Source organism: Adiantum capillus-veneris, chromosome 29, assembly GCF_014529385.1.
Source record: "Adiantum capillus-veneris isolate H3 chromosome 29, ASM1452938v2, whole genome shotgun sequence".
Classification (NCBI taxonomy): Eukaryota; Viridiplantae; Streptophyta; class Polypodiopsida; order Polypodiales; family Pteridaceae; genus Adiantum; species Adiantum capillus-veneris.
In genome coordinates, this window is record NC_140959.1 from 33,572,087 (window position 1) to 33,595,112 (window position 23,026).

Genomic DNA, 23,026 nt, shown 5'->3' on the forward strand with positions numbered 1-23,026 from the left:
ACAATTGGCTCGTAATCCTGTTTATCACTCAAAGACAAAGCATGTGGATGTGAAGTATCATTTCATCAGGGAAATGCTCGAGGATAAGCAACTTCAGCTTGTCAAAGTTCACACCACAGAAAATCCTGCTGATCTACTTACAAAAGGACTTCCCTCAGAGAGCTTTGCGCATTTTCGCAAGCAGTTAGGTGTAGGGTAGTACATCACTTCTCTACATCTCTTGTATATTAGCTTGTATAGTAGCTTCTCTCACACTTAAAGTACCACATTGGACTTTAAGTGGGAGGTTGTTGGGGTATAAAGCCCAATGTGGTCGCCCAAGTAAGTGGGCGGGCCGCCAGGTATGTACACATGTTCTTTTGTAAAAACCTAATAAGAACTCACTATGCTCTACACATTACAGTAGAGCAAGTTCACCATATCGTCGTGCTCTTCTTCTCGCACTCTCTCTCGCGTCGCACTTCCGCTCGTACTCCTTCACCGAGGAGTATGGAAAAATGATGCTACACGATTTGTGTGAATGGTGTATCACCAACAAGATGAAGATTGCTTGACCGTTCTGCCCATGAGAGACATTTTAGATTAGTAGGCGAGGTGAGGGTTTCTCTTTCGACAAAGTGTTGCGACAAAGTTCTGAGGTTTAAGGGAACGTCTTTCTCCAAACACTTCCTCCAGTTTAGTCAGCTCTTTGAAAGTATGTGGCCTTACACAACGCCTTCACACAAATGAGAATCCACGATGAGATTGCAAGATATAGCAATAGGAGAAGACAAGCATCATATCGGCAAACTCATCCACAAAGCTTTAGTCAGCATCATCATCATGTAAGCAAATTCATTCACAAAGCTTTAGTCAACATCATCATGTTTGTTAATTGACAAATGAATGTCGAAACAGAAGGGTACATAAAATACTTTACTCATTACTTGGTGAGCCAAAGGTCCTTTTCTGGATCTTTGACCTCACAAGTAGCCACTTGGCATGATCAAATCCTTTGCCCACATGATCAAATCGTATGGCCACGCGTCGCTGCAGTAAAAAGATTCACGTAAACCAAGTAATAAAGCCGCTGCACGTAAACAAATTCCAGCACTTCGCAGCCATGTTCGCAGCAGCATCAGCGCAGCAGGCATGTCCGCACCAACCAGGTAGGTTCGCAATTCTGCAGCAGCCACGTCCGCACCAACCAGGTCCGTACCAGCACTGTAGCAGTTTTGCAAGTTCACAGCAATTCAAAAATCACCAGACAGGTTCGCAATTCTGCACAGCAGTTACGTCCGCACCAACCAGGTCTGTACAAGCACTGCAGCAGTTTCGCCAGTTCACAGCAATTCAAAAATTCCCACCAGGTTCACAATTCATCATCGATTAAAATCTGATATCTTCTGTTTCAGTAGCAGTAGACCAAACTTGTGCCATGAGAGAGAGAGAGAGAGAGAGAGAGAGAGAGAGAGAGAGAGAGAGAGAGAGAGAGAGAGAGAGAGAGAGAGAGAGAGAGAGAGAGAGAGAGAGAGAGAGAGATCGTTAAAATCTGGGCTTTTGTAAAAGTGGTTATTAGTAGTTAGAGAGAGAGAGAGAGAGAGAGAGAGAGAGAGAGAGAGAGAGAGAGAGAGAGAGAGAGAGAGAGAGAGAAATTATGCCACTTGATCACTAGAACAGACCTTTTCCATGGGGGGGAGAAAGAGAGAGAGAGAGAGAGAGAGAGAGAGAGAGAGAGAGAGAGAGAGAGAGAGAGAGAGATCGTTAAAATTTGGGCCTTTGTAAAAGTCGTTATTAGTAGATAGGGGAGAGAGAGAGAGAGAGAGAGAGAGAGAGAGAGAGAGAGAGAGAGAGAGAGAGAGAGAGAGAGAGAGAGAGAGAGAGAGAGAGAGGATTATGCCACTCGATCATCGATCCATATCTTATATCTTCTGTTTCAATAGCACTAGAACAGACCTGTGCCATGAGAAAGAGAGAGAGAGGAGAGATAGGAATATGCCTACTGAACATCGATTCAAATCTGAAATCATTGCATCAAGTTGACATGCATCCAAAAGTCTACAAAAATCGTAAAACCAACCTAGATGGAGCAAATTATGTCAAAACGAGCCTCACCTTTCACATACTTGACATATTGTCCATCATGGGGGGGGGGCGCAATTTCAAAAGGTAAGGTGGACATAGGTGGGTCTGGCCCGTGGAAACAAATGGCGATTCCAACATGCCGATGAGCCAAACGATGACATTGTCTTGTTTTTCCTTGCATGCCCTGTATTATGCTAATGCGTATTTTGTGTCCTGCAGAGAGAACATATACTCACGACACTGGACATTTGGATTGCACAAGCGTAGCTGTAGCTGGACTACACTTCAAGGTTCGTTATCTCCATCCAACTCCCCATGACTACGCGTTTGCTTGGCGCAACACATAAACCCTACGGGGCAGGGCACGGCTTCCGTTTCTTATAACTTTTGGAGAGACCACAGTGCCAACTCTCCACCATACTTTTGTATGGCACTTCTGCATGCCGTGCACTGTATACTTAGCATCTTCAATTTATGGCGCTTCACTGCAGGATGAAATGTTTAACTATTCACATTCCTTTCCTGTAGCTTGAGCCAAAGATCGGCATGTAGCTTGGACAATCCGAAAACATCTGTACCACATTTCAGGTCAGTGAAGTACTTCATTTCAAATTGTAATTCATTGATGCTTTATCGACTTGCTTGCTTTAGAATTTTGCAACTTGCTTCCTTCATTTTGCTTTACTTGCATACTGCTTTCATAACTATACAATTGATGTCGACCAACATCTATATATATGAATTATACATAAAACTCTTTGAGTAGTAAACACATGTAGTATATTGCAATCGTAAATCCACTCTTTGCATCTTAACTTTTCACCTAAACAGTTGATGCCATACTGTATTTGTCCTCATTTCTCCCATAGTAGGTATCAATATGAAGTTCTCAAGGCCTGCAAGGTTACAGTCCAAGCGCCACGATGCCAGGAAACGAACTTCAAAGCCAAGTTGAAAACAGCTCACCATCCATATGCTAGGTCATGGTTTGAAATTACTCCATTATATAAAGATTGGATCATGCAATGTGACATCCTCGCTCACAATCTAGAACTGTGTCCTTCTTGCGCGATGACAAACCTCACGTACAACGACAAACGAGTCATAGACAATCCTGTTGCACTCACTTCAGTATTGTTGTTGAGAGCTTTGGAACATGCAGAAGTCAAATACTCATGGACGACGTGTACTTCTTGTAAAACAACTAATTCCCATCAAAGATATATTGCCATTCATACACCTGACTACATAGAGCGTATTCTCTCTACTCGACAAATACACACACAACTGCTTAGCATTCGATCAGTGTGATAAAAAATACACATGCAATAGCACAAGGATCACTAGAGCGGAGGTCATTGCTAGATAACCCACTAATATCTTGGTCAAGTGCTGCTAGTCTACTCTCAACAAGTCATGAGCTATCCACCTCAACCATTTCAGATGTCCTGGCTTTCAATCTCAAGAACAATCCCATATTGCAGAGATATAAGTGCATGGCGGAACGACCACACAAAAGAATAGGGTTGTGCATACTATCTGAAGAGGTTCTAGGAGAAATGATCCGTCGTCATTCAGAGGTACAACCCTTCGACTTGATGGAGCAAGCCCAGAATGAAAACAGCTTCTCGATTTTGGAAACATTGGCTGAGCCATCAAGACGACACGCATATACCACATACGACACGCATGAGTTTGGTTCCATACAGCTCCGCAACGAAGATATGCTTCTCAATCGTGTTGCTTCCTTCATGTACAATGGCTTGCCAAGCCGGATATCAGATTTCAAAGACATCACAATAGAGTCAGCTCTTTTTCCGTTCTTCTTTCCTTATGGACATGGCCAGTACAATGGACAGATTCGATTCAGTGACTACATTCGAATGAGAATTCACACCCTATTCTCTTTGTATACATTGTACAAGCCATATCACCTGCTAATGTACCAGCCGAAACAGGCAATTTTGATCGCGAACAATACAACAAACACCATTCTGTAGAGAGATATCGACAAGTACAAAAGAGCACACAAGAATGCAAACGACGAGGAAGCCATAATGAACATATTTCGCTTCAACCTCCCAGCGACAATTGCTAGCAGTCCATCCTGGCATAGATGTTCATTAAAGGATTTGATCACCATGGTTGATGCATGGGGTTTGCCAAACATATTCATTACTTTCACAGCTGATGAAGTGACCGCCACAAAATGGAATGAGATCCGTACAATCGAGAGGATAGCTTGGACATTCAACGCTGAGTTCTCTTGGAAAGATTGTCCAGTTGAATGTGCATTGCTCTTTCACAATCGATCGAAACAGTTCATGAATTGCTATATCTTACAAGGAAGCCAGATCCTGGGCCGAATTCATCACCACCTTATACGGTATGAGATCCAAAACAGAGGATCCCTTCATGCCCATGTCATCCTATGGGTGGATGAGAACGACATCGAGCAAACAACATCAGAGATTTCTGCTCATATTCCTATTTCACTTGCTGATGAAATGCATGCAAGCACACTTCGTGAACTCGTCCTTAAGAAACAAATGCATGTATGTCGTGATGCATGTCACGTCCACAGCCACAATGGCAAATGCAAGTACGGATTTCCATACGACATTCGGCCAAATCTTTGTCCATCTCTAGATTCCCATTCCTTGAAGTGGATGTACTATCGACCAACTCACGATGATCGAAATGTGGTTCCATACCATTCAACTGTTCTTCTACTTTGGGGCGCTCATATGAATATCCAACGTGTCACAAATTCATCTTTGTCGTATTATCTACTCAAGTACACAATGAAGACTGAGGATATTGGACCATTGAACATATCTGCAGAAGCAGCCACAAAATTGGGTTTGGAAGGACTTGACAAGATTAAACTACAACAACTGATAGCTGCTGCTCTTTTGACTAAGACAATTTCTGCCACAGAAGCTGCTTTGAATTGCTTACAGATTCCAATCATAACAAAAAGCGACGCTGTATTCTACATAGATTTGTCGCCTCCAGAACTCAAACAACATATCATGTCCAAATCACACAATGTTGTGATGCACCCTGATGATTTGTATTGTGCTAAACCAACCACCCTTGAAACCTTAACATTCTTTGAGTACCACAAAAACCACATTGTCAAAAAACGTCGGCAAAGTGCACAATCCACACCTTTGCTGGACAACTATGGCAATGTCATTAAACATCAGAAAAGATTGGTCAGGTTCACAGAATACCATCCAGGACACCACACAAAAGCCTTCTTCTATAACATCTTGCTACGTCATGTATGCTTCCAAAGAGAGACAGATCTTCTACCAACTGATAATCTTACAATGGGCTCTTACTTCGTAGAGTGTCAGGCAAGGGATCTGATCCAAAGCAACGAGGACTCGGAGATGTACATTACAGAGTACACACAAAGAAACATGCTAGTCAATGAACAAATCGATCAGCTTGTCCATATGATACTTCAGAAAACTGCACTGCGAAGAGTAAATGAAACAATTACACCTTCAAAAGATAATGACCCAAACATGCACCACCATCGAGTAAAGTCACTAGCCATATTGAAGGAGTTCGCTGATGGCAATAACTCAGAACTCACAATGGAACAGTTAAATATATACAACAAATTATTGAATGCCAAGAACGGCTTGCATGTCGTCACGGGGACACCGGGGAGCAGAAAAACACATCTTATCAAATATTTGACATATGAGTATGTCAGACGAAACATGAGTGTCATACTTGCTGCATTGACCGGAGCTGTAGCAACAAGACTTAGCAGCATTGCATCTACAGTCCATTATCAATTCAAGATACCAACAAGGAATCAATAGTATCCCCTCTCTATTCACGAGACCGACGAACGATATTTGGATATAAAAGAAGCAGATATTATAATCATAGACGAGTTGTCTATGTTAACACGGACCACTTTTGATCTTATCGTAAGACAGATTGTCAATGTAACAAGCGGTACATTGACAGATATCTTCAACAACAAATGTATTCTCTTGCTTGGTGACCTTGCACAGTTGGCCCCAGTTTGTAATCACGCACGGGACCTTTGTGAAGCATGTCATATCACAAGCTTGGTGCATTGGCTGCATGAAACTTTCTACAAGATGTCATGCTCCATACGACATGCAACGGACCCTGAACTCCTCCAATTCTTAACCATTATTTGTGAAAGAAGACCAACCATAGATGAGATCAATTGTACCTTGGGAGCATGCATTATAGACGAATCACATGTTCATGACTACATCAACGACTCCACTACAATAATTTGCACTCATAGATCAGACGTCCAACACTACAACAACCTTGCCTTGAATAAGTTGTACAATCAAACTGACATTACAAAAGTTGACCTGAAGACGAACGCGGGCAAATGTACTTCAACAATGGCTCCTAGACCCTAAGTTCAACGAGCTAGACTGAAAACATCGACTTAACAATCGGTGCAGCAAATGGTGCAACATGTACTGTTGACGACATAACACATAACAACGAAGATCAACTTACATGTATCGTTGTTCTGATCATGCACCGGTAAAAAGATGGCACTTCGTCGACAAAGCATAAACGAACTGTAGTCAATGGCACATGGTTTCACAAATCCACATTCCCCTTGACACTTGCATACGCCATGACTGGACACAAGGCATAGGGTGCAACAATTTCTACCAAATTTCTTCTTATCATGCATTTGCACCAGGGCTTGCATACGTCATGTTATCGCGAATCACAGATCGTCGAAACCTCCAAATTCTCAATCTACCGACTCCTGATATATTTCGCCCTGTTCCACTTCATATTATACACGGAACTCATTAGGAAACTTTTGGTGGCTACTTGATCATGTACTCTAAGAGTTCGTAAAATTTTCTTATGACTTTGTTTTCCAGCATTTGTGCAACAAATAATATATAAATATATAACTGATGTCTCAATAGTTCTTCCATGTTAATCTTTTGAAACTGTCATTAACTTGCACTCCACTCTTTGTAGCATTATCTTGCGCTCTACTTTTGTCTCGATTCTTATGAACACTTTCTCAGCGGTTCTGCACAATTCTACTATTGATTTTTCTAGTATGAACTCTAACCATGTCACCATTGCAGGCAACATAGATAACGAAGAGAATAAAATGAGCAATTCAAAGGTATACTGCTCTAAAAAAAACATATCACATTATGTTCCTCCAATGCACACAAAATACTGATTGCTTTTGTATAACCTTGTAGAGACTTGTTGCCCTTTTCAAGCAAAACATTGCCTCAAAGAAAAACCCCCAAATCGAACCACGTCAGTATCCAACAGAGAGGCAAATGCACTTGCTTAACCTGGCAGGTTGTCGCTCGGACACTTACATCAAGGGTTTTGCAAACCATGCTGAATTGCGATTGTTAATAGACAGATCCGTAAAGCAGCTCGAACAAAACAAGAGTATGGGTATCAAAAGAGCAACAGGTTAGCTCTACACACATGCAACTTTATATTTTCCTTCTTCTCATTGCTTTGCTGTCTACAATAAACAAGAAAAAAACATGCTTTTTTAAAAGGAAAAAAAATTTGTTTGTCCCTTCTAATACTCTTTTTTCTAGGTCTAATGAAAGAGATCATTTGCAAACTATCTATAGAGATTGACGTGCCCGAGGATCTCATGACAGTCGAGGACGATAATCGTTTGCTTCAATTGAAGACACCAATAAAGCCCTACATTCTTGAGATGTTGCACTATGGCTACGATGTCGCGCTCGAGGACCTCGTAAATACAACGAACAATGACGCAAGTGAGATCTTTGCAAACTTCAGGAGACAGTGCAATGACGAGCCACCATCAATTACAGAGCAAAAGCTGACGTGGCAACACAACAAGGATGTTTACAAAGCACGCTTTGGAAGTGACTATCCGTACGCTTTCATCAACATCGACAACCCATCCACATGTGACACCACCATGAAAAAAATTCAAGAAATACCTCGCTCGATTATATAGTCTAATATTCTCAAGTTCCAGCATGCAATCTTGCAGAAATCTTGTTTCTTTCTTTGCTGTGCGGAACAGGACAACAAGACTCAAGTTCTGCTTCTCGAGCACGACAATCAACCGAGCAAAAAACAACGGACATTGAATACACCGTCTACTCCATCACATGTCGCCAAAATGGACGAAAGTACATAGGTGTCACAAACAATTTTGAAAGACGAAAGGCAGAGCACACTCGACAACCACCTTCAAAAATGCGATCCGACGTTGTTTGCTACCGGCCATTCGAAGAAAACTTTATTTTTGACATACTTTCCGTCTCCAAGAATTTACATGTAGCACGTATACTAGAAAAAACATTCATCGGTACACATAGTAGTACAAGTTCATTTGGATATAATATTCTTCGAGCTCATCCCCCTCACTGCAAGAAATACATGTTCTTGAAACAAAACAAAAATATCTAAATTATATTTGTCACTGTCGTGCACGTCTCAATGAAATCTGATTTCCTGTCTGCTAACACAACATCCTTTTTCTCTCTTTTTCCTTAATTATTATCCACAAAAACCATTCGCAAAATTCACAACAAATACATTGGTTTTTTCATCGAAAAAAAAAACGTAGCATTTCTCAAATGTCTATATGCTTTTCACACAGTGCTGTTTCTTCCTTCAGAATCCAGATGTTAAATGTCAATTTTCATATGTGCTACTGTATTCTATAGATGTTATATAGCGAGGCCCACCAAGCAAGACTAGTTACTAATGAGGCAGTGAAAACGAACGCACTGAAAAATTGCACGCTACCAAAGGGGCTTGCTAGCGTGCAAAGTTCAAACCCACGGCCCGATCAAGTTTCATGTGAAATTTGAAATTTGAAAACCAAACACAGCGGAGTCTGTGGCACGCAGGAGTAGGACAAGGACTCGTCATATGAGAGCTCACACTGGACTACGGTGCGTTGAAAGGCTTGTAATTGCAGATATTGTTTCACCTCCTCTATGATTGACTGTGTCTGTGTGCACGCGTATGGCATTCGTGAGTGTATGTGTGCGTGCGCGTGCGCGTGCGCGTGCACATGCATAGGATCGCACACACACAGGATCACATCTTTTTCTTGCTCTCTAGGTTTCCAGGTTTTTTACAGTTTTATCCTCTTGGGTTTGCACTATCTTTTACTTGTTGAAAACAGATGATTAGGTAGCCATTGATCTGGTTTGTGTATGTGCGCGCATGTGTATGCGGCATTGCCAAAAAAAGGTGTGTGTACATTTCATTAATTTGTTTGAATACAGATTGATGGGTACTGTAGTGAGATCAGAATGTGATAACCCCTCCAGTATCAAGACAGAAAGCAAAGATTTTAGCGAGACTCTTAGATCTCTTTGTAACCAAGGTAAGCTGCAGGATGCCTTGCAGCTGCTGAATTTGAACCATCACAATCATACATCTTCAAGTGATTATGTTTGTCTTCTTCAAGCCTGCATCAGATTACGAGCACTTGCAGAGGGCAAAGAAGTGCATGCGCATATTGTGAATACAGGGTTTAAGCCTACCATTTTCCTTTGGACTGCCGTCATGAACATGTATGTGCAGTGCAAGAGTCTTACTGAAGCTAGGCAAGTATTTGACAACATGCCCGATCGTGATCTGCTTATGTGGAACACCATGATTGCAGCTTATGCTAAACAAGGTCAAATGCGCTTGGCGTTTCAACTTTTCTGCTTGCTCGAATCTGAGGGATTGAGTCCTGATGCAGTCACAACAGTCAGCATCCTCAAAGCATGTTCTACATTGTCTCTTCTCAAAGTTGGTAAGTACATTCATGGTCACATTGTTAAATTTGGGATTGAAGTCAGTCTTTTTACTTTGAACACACTCATCAACATGTACGCCAAATGTGGCAGCATTCATGATGCTCAAAATGTGTTTGATAAAATGGAAGAGCGTAACGTTGTCACATGGACAGCATTAATAGCTGGGTACTCGAAGCATAATTCCTTCCATCAAGCATTAAAGCTTTACAATATAATGAAACAAAACCGTGTGTTACCGAACGAGGTGACATTTGTTTGTGCTCTCAATGCTTGTGCTGGTTTAGGAGATGTAGAGCAGGGAAAAAATATTTGTATAGACATTCAAGAAAGTGGAATCCAGCCAAACCTTTTTATGCAGAATGCTTGCATTGACATGTTTGTGAAATGTGGCAGTGTTGGTGATGCTTGGCAGGTTTTTTTGAATATGAGTAAGCGAGATGTGGTGACGTGGACTACAATGATTGCAGGATGTGCACAGCAAGGTTTTTCTGACAAGGCCTTCAGTCTTTTCAAAGAGATGGAGCAAGAGGGGCATGAACCTGGTGATATCTCTCTTGTAAGCAATTTCAATGCTTTTGCGAGCCTTGGGAATCTTGAACAGGCAAAAGCAGTGCATGCTCTTTTGATGAAGTTCCTAACCAAGCCCAATGACTTTGTAGGAAGTGCACTCGTCGACATGTATGTCAAATGTAAGAGCATAGATGATGCAATGGAGGCATTCTGTAAAATGCCCAAAAAGGATGTCATTATATGGAATGCAATGCTCACAGGGTATTGCAGCCAAGGAAACATTGAAGAGTCTATGAAATTTCTTGAACAAATGGACAGAGCAGAGGTCAAGCCAAATGAGACCACTTTCACCATTATTCTTAATACTTGTTCCAACATAGCTGCCCTTAAACATGGCAAGTACATACATGCAAGGGTTGTTAAAATAGGAATTTGCAGAGATACATTTGTGGGGAGTGCCCTTGTAAACATGTATGCAAAATGTGGTTTCATAGAGGAAGCTGAGCAAGTCTTTTATTACATTCCAAATCAAGACGTGGTTTTATTTACGTCAATGATTGCAGCTTATGCTCAACATAATCGGAGCTTCAGGGCGTTGCATCTGGCACATTGCATGGGAAAGGAAGGTATTAGGCCTAATCATGTTACATTTGTTGGCGTTTTGACAGCGTGCAGTCATGGCGGTTTGATGGATGAAGGTTTTTTTCATTTTTATCTTATAAATCAAGGCTATGAATTTAAGCCAGTGACAGAGCACTATGTGTGCATGGTGGATTTGCTTGGCCGGGCAGGTCGTTTGGAAGAAGCAGAATTTTATGTGAAGGAACTGATTTGTAAACCTGAGGCAATGGCATGGAGAGCACTCCTGAGTGCCTGCAGGAATCTGGGTGATATGGAAAGAGCAGAATGTGTCTTGGACTGCATAGTTGAGCTACTGCCAGAGGACGAAGGAGCTTTTGTACTGCTATCAAATATCTATGGAGCTTCTGGGGTGGAGGATGAATACTGCGTGAATAAGGCGACCTCATGCGCAATGTGATACAAAAAGACTTGGATGTGTGTGTGTGTGGGGGGGGTGTAACGCATGGAAAAGGGAATTAGGAATGCGCAGAAGACCATGAGGTGGTTAATATCTCACTTCAGCAAATTATTGCATATATGCTACACTGATATGCCTGATCTTAATCAAATCACAACAGAGGAAAAGGAAAGGACAGCAGTTGATCTTCTTAATGCATGAAAATTGTTGACTTCCTGTTACTATGGCTGGGTTCAGGTGAGCCTAGTGGTAAACCTTCTGGTTTGGCAGAAGGTAGCATAGCTGACGAGCTGACTGTCAACCAATCACAGGTGGTGCAGGGGGAATGCGCCATGCTCATCTGCGTGCCCAGCGATTGGCACCGAAAAAGGCAGCGACAATCTCAAATCTCCGAAGGGGGGGGGTAGGTGGGTTTGCCCAACTTATGGTGGGCATAGTCACCCGGAACAGCAACGGGCATGAGATGCCATTCCCGTTTTGGATACTCGCGTTTGAAAACGTAACGGGGATTCGAAACGGAAACTTGGAATGGGAATGGGGAACGGAGACCTGAAAATGGCCATTCCCCATAGCTATGGCATCGGTGGACCAGGGACATGCATTCTGGTTTTCTCCAATGGGTGCCAGCCACTGTGGGCCATTCCCTGTAGCTATGGCATCGGTGGACCAGGGACATGCATTCTGGTTTTCTCCAATGGGTGCCAGCCACCGTGTGCACACGACCCTTTCTCCTTCCTCACCTCGGCCCCGTCTGAACCCAGCCTATGAATTGGTGGCTGAACAAAGCCGAATAAATCTGGCAGGATGTGCTGACGATAAAGCTAGAAAGCTTTCTCGAACTGGTATTATTTGGTCATTCTTGATCAGTGTGAGTTTGTTTTTGCTCTTCACCTTTATTACCTGGCAAGCTTTACTCAGAAGCAGGCTTTTTTGTTGAATTTTCCAGGAACATATCAAGGCGATATGCCAAATACAGATGACAGGAACTATATAACATACGGCTTTCAATAGATTTACAAAGTTCACAAAGGTATTCCTTGTGTACATTTAGGGACTTTTGTTTCGGCACAAAATTTTGCAATAATGCTGAATAATTTCCTGGCATGTAACCATCATGGAATTGCTAAGAGGATGAGTCAAAAGTGAATGAAAGTCCTATCACATTCATTATTGCGGGCGGTAATCGAAATAAGGTTCAGCATTGATGGAATTCGAAACTCAAATTTCCCAGTTTAGTTCTATCTGACACGTTAAATGCAACGACCAGAAAACTGAAGGGCTTGAGGCTAATTAACTTCAGATTGGCATCTACTTGAAGTGTAAGAAATAGATTCTGATTTTGTCTCTTTAACTTTGTCCTTAACAAGATATGTTTTAGTAAAAATGGCCACTGCTGTCCCCAAAGAGTTGGCCTAACGGTAAGGCTTTGGCCTCTCAACCTATAGGTTGTGGGTTCAAATCCCCCGTTGGGTGGGACACTGTCACAAACTGGTGACGTGGCAGACCCCCAGACAACCAACTGCTGACGTGGCAGATTCCCGCAGAATGCGCGACAGGCTTATGTGGCAGCACTGTACGGATTTCCGCGAATCCCGCAACTGTACAGACGGCCGCAAAATGCGCTGACATGCTGGTGTGGCACTGTACGGAATTCCTTGATTTGTGCTGCTGCTTTTTGCTGGCTGATTTAGCGCTGGCAGCTTTTGGGACAGTTTGCTTTTATTTTTAAAAGCTTTTGGGGCTCTGCTTTTGGGCATCCCTTGTAAGAATAAATAAGCCTTAGGGGCTCACTTCTCTCGGCATATGGATGTAGAGACTGAGAGTGAGCACCCACGGGCTCTTGTACTTTGCACATAGATTAATTTAAAAAGAAATACCGAAAGGGGCGCCAATCTTTGGGGCCAATAGCTCTTGGCACGGAACTACGCCGGGCCGTGCCATCTTCTGTGAACTGTTTAAGAGCGAATCTCTGCTGTGTCGCGGTAGAATCTTGACTTGGGGTATCCAAGTTTGTTACATTGGTATCAGAGCACGGCCGATTTCTCTTCTATAGGGAAATCGGATCCCTTATTTCGCGACACTTATGGATTCTGGAAAGAATCAGTCAACTTCTTTTGCATCTGTGATGCGGGAGGAGATCATGAAGAAGATTCAAGCAAATAATTAGAGGGAAGAGTACGGGCCACCTTGGCCTACTCAATATGAACTTTAAGAGATGGAACGTCGACAATAGGTTGATGAGTGCACAAAGCAGATGATTAAATTTGTTAAAGATCCTTAGTTTGCAAAATTTTTGTCTCAGCAATCCATCATTGAAGTGCACACTCAGTGGCAGAAAGCCACCGAACCACCCATCAAACCGGCAAATCAAGAAACCTCCTTATCTGAGGATGTTCACAGAACAAGGAACTTCAAGAGGTGGTTCAAACTCAGATCAATCGGCTTTTGGATGCGAACAATCAATTCAAAAAGCAAGTGAAAAAGCGCAAGAAGGGGACTGACTACCTTGGTTATTTGGGCCGTCAATCTTCTTTTGCATCTGCAAGAAAGCAGAAGAAGCGTGTACGCTTTGAAGAACTACCCAGTTCTTCTTGTTCCTCTTCTTCTGACAGTTCTTCTAGCTCTTTTGACTTGAGCGAGGAGAATTGAAAAGGCAAACAACAAAGCAAAAAGAAAAGCTACGGAAAGGGCAAGAAAAAGGCAATGAAACCCAGATCCCGCCGAGTTTCTGATAGCTCTACAGTGGAGTCATCCTTTGATAGTTCGGACTTAGATGACCATATATTTTATGCTAAGAAGAAGGGGACTTCTACAGAGCCAACCAATATGACTTCCTCGAAGACAAAAGCAAGAAAGCAAAAGAATTTAAAGGTGGACAGTCGATAAAATTTGAATCCTTTTTTGGATTCCGAGATGCCCCGAGGGCTTTGGCCTTCATCGAGCAATTTGACATAGCCTTCTCTGGAGGGCATTACTCAAAGCACTCCAAGATTAGGAGGGGCTGCATCTTTTCTAAAAGGCAATGCTCGAACATGGTTGAAGGGGATCGGGGAGCACCACAGACGGAGAGTGAGAGAGAGAGAGAAGGAGACACACAACACAGATATGGGTGGGGAGACTCAAAGAGTGAGCAGCCCCCTATACACTTATGCTATGTATAAGGTATACAAGTCAGTGGGCGCTCAGACTCTGGGCGGCCGGGCAAGGCACAGGCGCCTATACCCCAACAACCTCCCACTTAAAGGCGACTGTGCCTTTAAGCAAGAGAACCTAGTCTAAAGACTATAAAAGGTGAGAGAAAACCGCTCTCAACCGATGTCCACTGGCTGGCTGTGATCGTGTGCATCCGGTTGTCCTGCTTCCGTGTAAGTCCATACACCACCAGACGTACCACACATGTACTGCAAGTATGTATGCAATACCTGCATATCTCCCTCGTGCACTATGCAATCATCAGTCAACAAACGACTGACAACCCCAACTGCAAATGCTCCCACTGCAGCTGCGATATCCGGTCTCAAGATCAACATCTCATACATGAGACCACCGAATGCCGATGCAATGCTAGCGGGCCCTGCTAGCTCTACGGAGCATGCATCAACATATATATCCCTGGCAATAGGCATCTCTGACTGACAAGGCGTGTCAGCCACATGCATCTCTTGACTGTCCACAAAAGACGCATCAACCTGTCGTGCAACCTCAGAGCAAACCAGCTGCTCTAGGTGTCTGCTGGAAGACATATCCTGCACAACTATATCCCCATGCTCACTGTCGAGCATAGAAAGGAATGACTGCATAATCGCTGACATCTTAGCCTCCTCTACAATAATCCACTGCAAACATGACCACTCAATCTGTTGTGACTCACTAGAGCTCTCATGCTCTAACTCCGTATGCATAGACTCTTGCACAACGTCCTCCTGTCGTGACTCACTAGAGCAAGACCGCTCTACATGTCTATCCTGCATAGAAGTATCTCTCACAACTGACTCTCTGCTTTGCTCAGTCACTAGCAAAGCATGCATGTCTGACTCTGTCACCTCTCTATGTGACTGCTCAAGTCGTGCCCTAACTGTGTGCACAACGAGCTCACTACTCTGCACTCCATGCAAAGCACCCTGCAACCCATGAGCAAAAGAGACTGTCCGGGTCTCTCGCTCTCTGCATGGCTGTAACAAGATTGAGACTCGACCATCTCGCACCAGTACTACGTGCAATGGGTACCATGTGCCAATTCTAGCACCTCTCGCAATCACTAGCGAACCCAAATGCAACGTAAAAGATCGCTCAAGCAGCGATACCCGACATCCACTATCCCGTAACTGTTTGACTGAGATCAAATCCCGTCTCAGATTTGGCACATAACGCACATGACGCAGGGTAAATCTCATACCAATGGGCAAGGACAAACATATGTCTCCTGCACCCTCAATGTCATACACAACACCATCAGCCATGTGCACACAACCAAGTCTCCCACTAGAAAACGTGCTAAACCACTCACGATGCGACGTGACATGGAAAGTAGCATCTGAATCTAGTAACCAATGTGAAGACAATGTGCAATCCGATATGCAATCCATAGACATAAGATCATCTGAAGACAAGCTAGATGTAAATGTGACATCGCCGTCACAATCATACTCAGTAACCACCATACTGATCTCACTAGCATCTGTCATGCCCAAATTTGCATCACGCATCTATCGCCTCCGTTGTCTCAAACGCCTGAAACATCGACGCCTAATGTGCCCTCTATGTCCACAATGCCAACATGTCAAGTCTCTATGCCGTCGAGACTTGCGTGTGGGATCAATCTCTCCCATGGACATAGAAGTGGGACTAAACTCCCCTGTAGACATGGATGTCGCGTACATAACATGTAAACTCTGCCATAAAGCATGAGTTGTAGTCTCTCTCGAGACCTGCCAGTAAACAGACTCAACCAGATGCAAACAAATCGTAGACATGGCTAACTCATCAAGATCCTGCCAATCATCATCACGCATAGAATTGGGCTTCGCTGATAAACCATGCAAGGGTTTATCCTGCCCCAAATCCGTCAATGCAACAAGCATATGTTCCTTCCAAGCAACAAAATCTACACCATCAAACTGTGTCAGACCATAACGCTGGAAGTCAAATGAAAAATCAGCCATAATGCTCGCAAAAGAGCAACCAACAATGAGTAGCAAATGTCAACCAAATCAGCCCTAAACTGGCTTGAATCGCATCAACAAAAGTCTGCAAATATGGCTGCAAATCAGTCCCAAAACAGCCCCAAAATTCAGCTCTTAAACAGCTGCATAAATAAGTCACAAATGTGTCCCAAATCAGCCTACAACTGAGCCATACATGGACACTTGCAAAGAGGAAACAATGGCTGAAAATTCAGCACCCAAATAAGCCCTTAAACCTGCCTGTAAACTTGTAAACCTGTAGCTGAAACCTGCTGAAAAACCTCAAGCCATTAGTGCTCGAATCCGGCTACCTAGCTCGTAGCCACACAAGCATACATCACAATACTCACTCCTGTGAGTGTGCCAAGATAACTGTACGCGTGTCAAACCGTGAGCTAATCACCAAGCCCACACTGTGCGGTATCGATGCATACACACACAAATCTCCCACCTGCAGAGAACACCGCACGCAAATGCTGAGTGCAACCCGCAATCTCTACCTAGATCGCATAAATGATACGCATAAAACTCCTGGGCAAATTTCGCCAGAGTTTCGTCAGTAAAACGGCCACAAAACCAGTAACCAAACTGACTGCACGCTCAAAACCATGAGCAACCAAAGCGCATCAAACCGCACTCCAAATGCATGCACCAATCTCCACACCTTGCATACATCATTGCAAACACCTGCAAATCTAGTACACAAATATCTTCTCTACCTGTGACTGCCAAAAAACATGCTCGAGGCATACATTGCCGAGCTCAAAATGCAATCACATTAGTCTCCCTGAGCATCAAACCACATAAGGCATACATTGTATCCTCTCACCTGTGAGGAAACTTGCAGCAAACATCACTCTCACATCTGAGAGCAAACCATGTGTGGAATCCTCGACACACAATAAACAACTGCTGCTGCAGAAAATTCAGCGTTCAAAATTTTAAAATTTTGATATGACGAGCGCGTCCGGAGCGTGCCAAAACCTCAAGGTAGACTCCTGGATCACATGTATCCGAGTCCGGGTGTGAAAGCTATGCCAAAAACCTCCGTTTCGACCCAAAAACGCAACATAAACTGCCAAAAGAGGGCTGAAAAATGCAGCTCCTCAATCGTAGCTCGAATGAAGTTTTTGATGGCTCGAATAGCTTCGAAAGGGGGGTAAAACGCCAGGACGCCAGGTGGAAACGCTCTCGGAAAGCTGAATTTATTGATGCTGAAGTCGAAACCCTGTTTGCACTCTTGAAAGTGCGCGCGCGTGGACGCGATTTCGGGAATGAAACTGGCTCTCCGCTGTCGTCGTGACTGTGCACACACGCGCTCCCTCCGCACCTATGCTCTGATACCAATTGAAGGGGATCGGGGAGCACCACAGACGGAGAGTGAGAGAGAGAGAGAGAAGGAGACACACAACACAGATATGGGTGGGGAGACTCAAAGAGTGAGCAGTCCCCTATACACTTATGCTATGTATAAGGTATACAAGTCAGTGGGCGCCTAGACTCTGGGCGGCCGGGCAAGGCACAGGCGCCTATACCCCAACAATGGTGGTCCACTCTTCTTTTGCGAAAAGAAGCTCCAGTCAAGTGGTTGAAATTCAAAAGGCTCTTTATTTCTTCTTGGTTGACCCGGGAGTATGAACGGGATATACGAACCGCGAAGGGAGATTCTTTGGACGTTTATTGCGAGAGGTTTTGGGACTCTTTTCTTCCAATCTCTTCATTTAAGAAGGTCTCGTTTAAGGAACAGATTGAGCGGTTTTGCTGCGGACTCCCTACAGAGATCCGAGACTATTGCCTGGAACAAAAGTCAAATTTTATCCAAGAATCAATGGGTTATGCGAAATGGGGTTTCTTGATACATTCGGGAAATTTACTTACCCCACTGACGAGATCTTGACTCAGAAAACCAGACAGACATCTAACAATGAAAGTGGAAAGAGAAAGAGTTCCCAAGAAAAGAAGGATAAGGATGCACGACCCCGATCGACTCTTCAAAAAAGAGCTAAGTATATTAAAGAGGGGAAGTGTTTTGGTTGCGAGGAACATGGACACATCTCCGCAAAGGGCCCCAATAAGGCACATCAAGAACAAATTGAAGACACGCTAGAGAGTTCAAGAGCAGCAGAGGAACGTGGCAGAAAAGGCAAGATGAAAGCAGGATTGGTACCAGATTGCATGGGTACTGACCCAAGCTTGATTGATGAAAGTACAGAACTTTGTCGAGCTTGGGGCAAGGTGAAAGATCAAGAAGCCCAAATTTTCTTCGATGGAAGAGCCTAGGCCAACTTTATTTCACTTGAATTGGCGGCATGGCTTGAGATTACACCCGACAGGATAGGACCACCAGCAAAGGCAATTCTAGCGGCACTCTGACAGGACATAGCCATTACACCTGTCATTGGCAAACTGCGGTTGCATTGTTAGGGGTATTTAGGACACGAGGACTTCTACATCATGCCTTTGGAAGGCTGTGACGTCATCCTAGGAGTCCCTTGGTATCATAAGAACAACGCCATGGTCGATTATCGGGCAAAGAAAGAAACCTTGACAAATGAAAAGGGCGAAAAATTGTAATTGATGTAAAACTGAAGGGCGAGTCCGTCCCTATTATATCGGCTTCGGCCATTTCTAAAGTAATGAAATCCAGTCTCTTTTGTTTACTCGATCTACTTGAAAGAGTTAAATGATGAACACAGAACGAACATGTCTGAACTTGATAAAGAACGCCAAGATTTCTCCACACATGATGATTGTTTCTCTGAGGGCCTCCCATCTCGTCCTAAGAATCACACCATTCATCTGATTCTTGGAAGCACACTCCCGAACCGGCCACCTTACCGTGTTAGGCGAGCCCAGAATGAATGAGATCATGAACCAAGTGAAAGACCTTCTGGAAAAGGGTCTTATCTAGCCGAGTATTTCACCCTACCGCTCTCCGGTGTTGTTGGTATTAAAGAAAGACGGATCTTGGAGAATGTGCATTGATTACAAAGCTCTCAATAAAATCACTATCAAAAACAGATTTCCGATTCCAAGGATCGATGATATTCTTGAGCGACTTTAGGGATCCTCTTGTTTCAGCAGGATTGATTTAAAAAGCGGATATCATCATATCTGAATCGCTCCGGGAGATGTCTACAAGACAGCCTTTCGGACAAGTTTCGGTTTATATGAATTTTTGGTGGTGCCCTTTGGCCTTAACAATGCTCTAGCGACTTTCATGGATAGGATTTTCCGAGAGTATCGATCTTTTGTCGGCACTTCTCCAAAAGTTCATTAACCTTATTAAGCCCTTCTTCAAAAGTTCATTAACCTGCTTGAGGATTTCCTCTTGTTGCATTCGACTAACTCGACAAGGGGGTTGATTTGGAGGAGAACTTCTTGGGATCAAATCAACTGTATGATCCTCAGGTCGAGAAGGTGGGAGTTCATCTTCAAAACTTTCTAATAACTTAATTCTTTTTTGATATAAAGAGGAAGAAAGTTGTGAAGCAGACGCATCTCTCTCGCTTGCAAAAATTAAGTACATTGAAACACACTTTTTCATTACTTTCTTGATTGCAATGTGATTGGTGATGTGGATACGCCAATCACTTGCATCCGCAAGTACAAGATATTGCTTTCCTTTATGATCAAAGGATAAAGTTTTCTGAACATAGTCAGAGATGGGATGCATCTTGTACTGCCAAGGCATTCCCAAGACGACATTACACCTTTCAAGTGAAGCTAGTAAGAAAGACTCTTAATCTTTGTAGTTGTCGACCTTTACATTCAACTTCCCTATGATTGGAGTAGAACTGGAGTTTTGCCCTTTGAAAGCAGATTGTGTTTGAGTATAAACTCCAAAACGGTTGGGCTGTAAATTCAGGTCATTAGCTAGCTTTGTAGAGATGAAATTGTGTGTACTGCCAGGATCAAACAGAATAAGAGCCTGTTGGTTGTTGATGCTACCCCATGACTACATTGGAAGAAGGTGGTTGCGGGGTTTTGGTAGGGCAATCACCCTTCATATGTCCAATTTGTTCACACTTGAAGCATCTTCCTTTGTTGATGTAGGTTCTCAATTCAACAGGAGAGAGATATTTCCCTTTCTTGGTTTGATTTGGCTTTGCTTCTACATCGGAGGCGGTTCTTTTCTTCTTTTGAGAAGAAGAAGTAGAGGTAGGTTGTTGATGGAGAGCCTTCTGCTTGGCATGATAGGTGCTTTGCACCATCTTCTTGGGAATACCCTTATTATGTATTCCATCAGCTATGCGATCTGATTCCATAAGTATCTGCAAGTTACCTCGAGGGTAAAGCTTCATAGCCTTTTGCAAGGCTTCATGCAATCTTGCTTCAAACTTGTGCATCTTCTCCGAATCTTCACTCTTTTTGAATGGGGTGACTTTCAAGAGAAGGTCCCAAAACCTATCCACTTAGCTTGGAACAGTTTCATTCTCTGACTGTGAGAGTCGATAGGGTTGACCACCAACTGTTTGGCGGTGCCTTTTAGGTATATACTGACATGGCGAAGCTTGGACCTTTGTAACAGACTGGGACACTCCAAGTCAAGAATCAACCGCGACAACACCAAATAACCACTTCAAACAATTCACAAATCACAATAGATTTGCACTGGCCCGGTGGAGTTCCGTGCCTAGAGATATTGGCCCCAAAGACTGGCGCCCCTTTCGGTATTTCTTTTTGTCTCTGTCTCTCTCCCCTAGTATGACTGCATACAAAAGCGGCCATTGTCAAAGTTCCTCAAAACTGCTATAATACTTTTTGTGACCACGGCCACTGCAGCTCATCCCCGAGCATCAACAATGATTTCTTTAGTCTTCCACTTTACTTCATTTTATTTTGTACCCAAACGTTTTATTAAATCCATAAGGATTATATTGGTTGGTCCCATAAGCCTTTGGAAGACGAGTAATATAACATTTCATTTCATTTTGCTCTCTCTCTTCCCCCTCCCAATACAGATACTTAGAGTGGCGGAAATTGATGAAGTTCTTCTACGAATAGTGCAATCCTTTCTTTGACAACGTCGAACAGTGAATGATGATGATGGTTTACTCCGACGATTCTAATCAGTCTTTCACTTTACTTCATTTTAATTTTTGTACCCAATCATTGGTTTACATCCACAAGGATTGTATTAGTTTGGTCTCCTAGCCTTTTGTAGATGGTTAATATAACATTTGATTTCCTTTCTCTCTCTCTTTCTCCCCCTCAACTTTGCAACAGAACACCCACCCACTCACCATGCGGCCATCAATGGGATGCGGTGAAGTCTACGCTGCCACAATCTTGTGTAACTATTGCTCACTTGCAACACTTCTTCATCAGAATCAGACGTAAGCGACAATATCTAATGTATTCTTATTGTTGTTTCTTTGTTGTACTTTTGTGAGGAACCGTTTATTCTTAGGTGCTTCTAATATCCCTAGCAGTTTGTGTAAAATATGCGGTGGAGCTCCATTTGGCTTCAACTATAGAAATTCCTCCGGTTCTCGCTTCCAAGTAGCTCATAGATATGGTGGTAGTTAAAGAAAGTTTAGTCATGTTTAAACACACTTTTAATTATGCATGACGACCATTTGGGAAAAGCTCCATACTTCATCAATAAGTCCTTCAATCTTACTTGATTGATGTGAGAATCTGTTTCTCAATTTACCAACCTCGTCATTCATATCAGTAAAGATTGGTAAATCCTTTAAATTATGCTAAGTTGTAACAATTCTATCTGACCAAATATCCAAGAATTCTTGCTATTCAACATCCCTATTGTAAACTTCGGCTGTGACCACTTTTTGCAACTTGTATGATGATGAAACTATATGGTCTTTCTATGATTTATTTCATCAATTGACGTTATAAAATGTCATAACCTCATCTATAGGGATTAAAATTTGTTGCACTTATAAAATTGTGAAGATTTTCTTGATTTTTTCCTCTTCAAACAACTCATTGTTATATTTTATTAGTTGTTAATTACAATAGTACTAGTCAACACCATTACCTTTATTAGGTTTACTACAAGTTTAAGGCAATTCCAGTATCCATCTTAAATGCACTTAACCAAATGATTTTGATAATGCTCTTCATTTTTTTAACTTTAATGTCTAACTTGTTTATTGTCTAAAATTCTCAAAAATCAATGCAGACCATAATGTGACGCAATCAGATAAGTCATCTCCTTGTTTTATTTTGCAAAATCATTTTAAAAGCATGAGTGATCATTAGCCATGTTCTACCAGATTCTATGATACCTTCCTTGCTTCTTATCATAAATATCTAAACTAATCTATACCTTACTACTTAGTCGTGAATATACTAACTCTCTCATATAAGACTGTTCCACACTCCCGTATGTGTCTACTAAGAGACAACACAACTCTCTCTATACAGACCTAGTACATGTA

The 23,026-nt window shown here is 42.8% G+C and overlaps 3 protein-coding genes across 5 annotated transcripts; all 3 read left to right on the plus strand.

The window, feature by feature from the left end:
- Window positions 1-4,205: 4,205 nt before the first annotated feature.
- Window positions 4,206-5,909, plus strand: LOC147419008 (uncharacterized). The gene has a single exon (XM_086505771.1). It carries the CDS (start codon window positions 4,206-4,208, stop codon window positions 5,907-5,909), a length of 1,704 nt encoding a protein of 567 aa, XP_086361897.1.
- Window positions 5,910-8,875: 2,966 nt separating this feature from the next.
- On the plus strand, window positions 8,876-11,439 carry LOC147419009 (pentatricopeptide repeat-containing protein At4g39530-like). Of its 2 annotated transcripts, none has more exons than XM_086505475.1 (2): window positions 8,876-9,026; window positions 9,366-11,439. In XM_086505475.1, the coding sequence occupies exons 1-2, from the start codon at window positions 9,004-9,006 to the stop codon at window positions 11,434-11,436; spliced, it is 2,094 nt and encodes a 697-aa protein (XP_086361601.1). In that variant the 5' UTR covers window positions 8,876-9,003; the 3' UTR covers window positions 11,437-11,439. The 2 variants fall into 2 exon arrangements, with proteins under 2 accessions (XP_086361601.1, XP_086361602.1); XM_086505476.1 differs by having other exon boundaries at window positions 8,898-9,026; window positions 9,478-11,439.
- A 564-nt stretch (window positions 11,440-12,003) lies between these two features.
- On the plus strand, window positions 12,004-21,994 carry LOC147419010 (uncharacterized). 2 transcript variants are annotated; one of them, XM_086505477.1, is made up of 3 exons: window positions 12,004-12,278; window positions 12,383-12,466; window positions 21,584-21,994. In XM_086505477.1, the coding sequence occupies exons 1-2, from the start codon at window positions 12,011-12,013 to the stop codon at window positions 12,445-12,447; spliced, it is 333 nt and encodes a 110-aa protein (XP_086361603.1). In that variant the 5' UTR covers window positions 12,004-12,010; the 3' UTR covers window positions 12,448-12,466; window positions 21,584-21,994. The 2 variants fall into 2 exon arrangements, with proteins under 2 accessions (XP_086361603.1, XP_086361604.1); XM_086505478.1 differs by lacking the exon at window positions 21,584-21,994 and adding an exon at window positions 12,565-14,797.
- The last annotated feature ends 1,032 nt before the right edge of the window (window positions 21,995-23,026 follow it).

Excerpts from the sequence above, each read along its gene's own strand:
- LOC147419008 (XM_086505771.1), top strand. The coding sequence starts at position 4,206 with ATGGTTGATGCATGGGGTTTGCCAAACATATTCATTACTTTCACAGCT.
- LOC147419009 (XM_086505475.1), top strand. The coding sequence starts at position 9,004 with ATGAGAGCTCACACTGGACTACG. Across the intron at positions 9,027-9,365 it reads AGAGCTCACACTGGACTACG|ATTGATGGGTACTGTAGTGA; the intron begins GTGCGTTGAAAG and ends GTTTGAATACAG.
- LOC147419010 (XM_086505477.1), top strand. The coding sequence starts at position 12,011 with ATGGCATCGGTGGACCAGGGACATGCATTCTGGTTTTCTCCAATGGGT. Across the intron at positions 12,279-12,382 it reads TAGAAAGCTTTCTCGAACTG|GAACATATCAAGGCGATATG; the intron begins GTATTATTTGGT and ends TGAATTTTCCAG.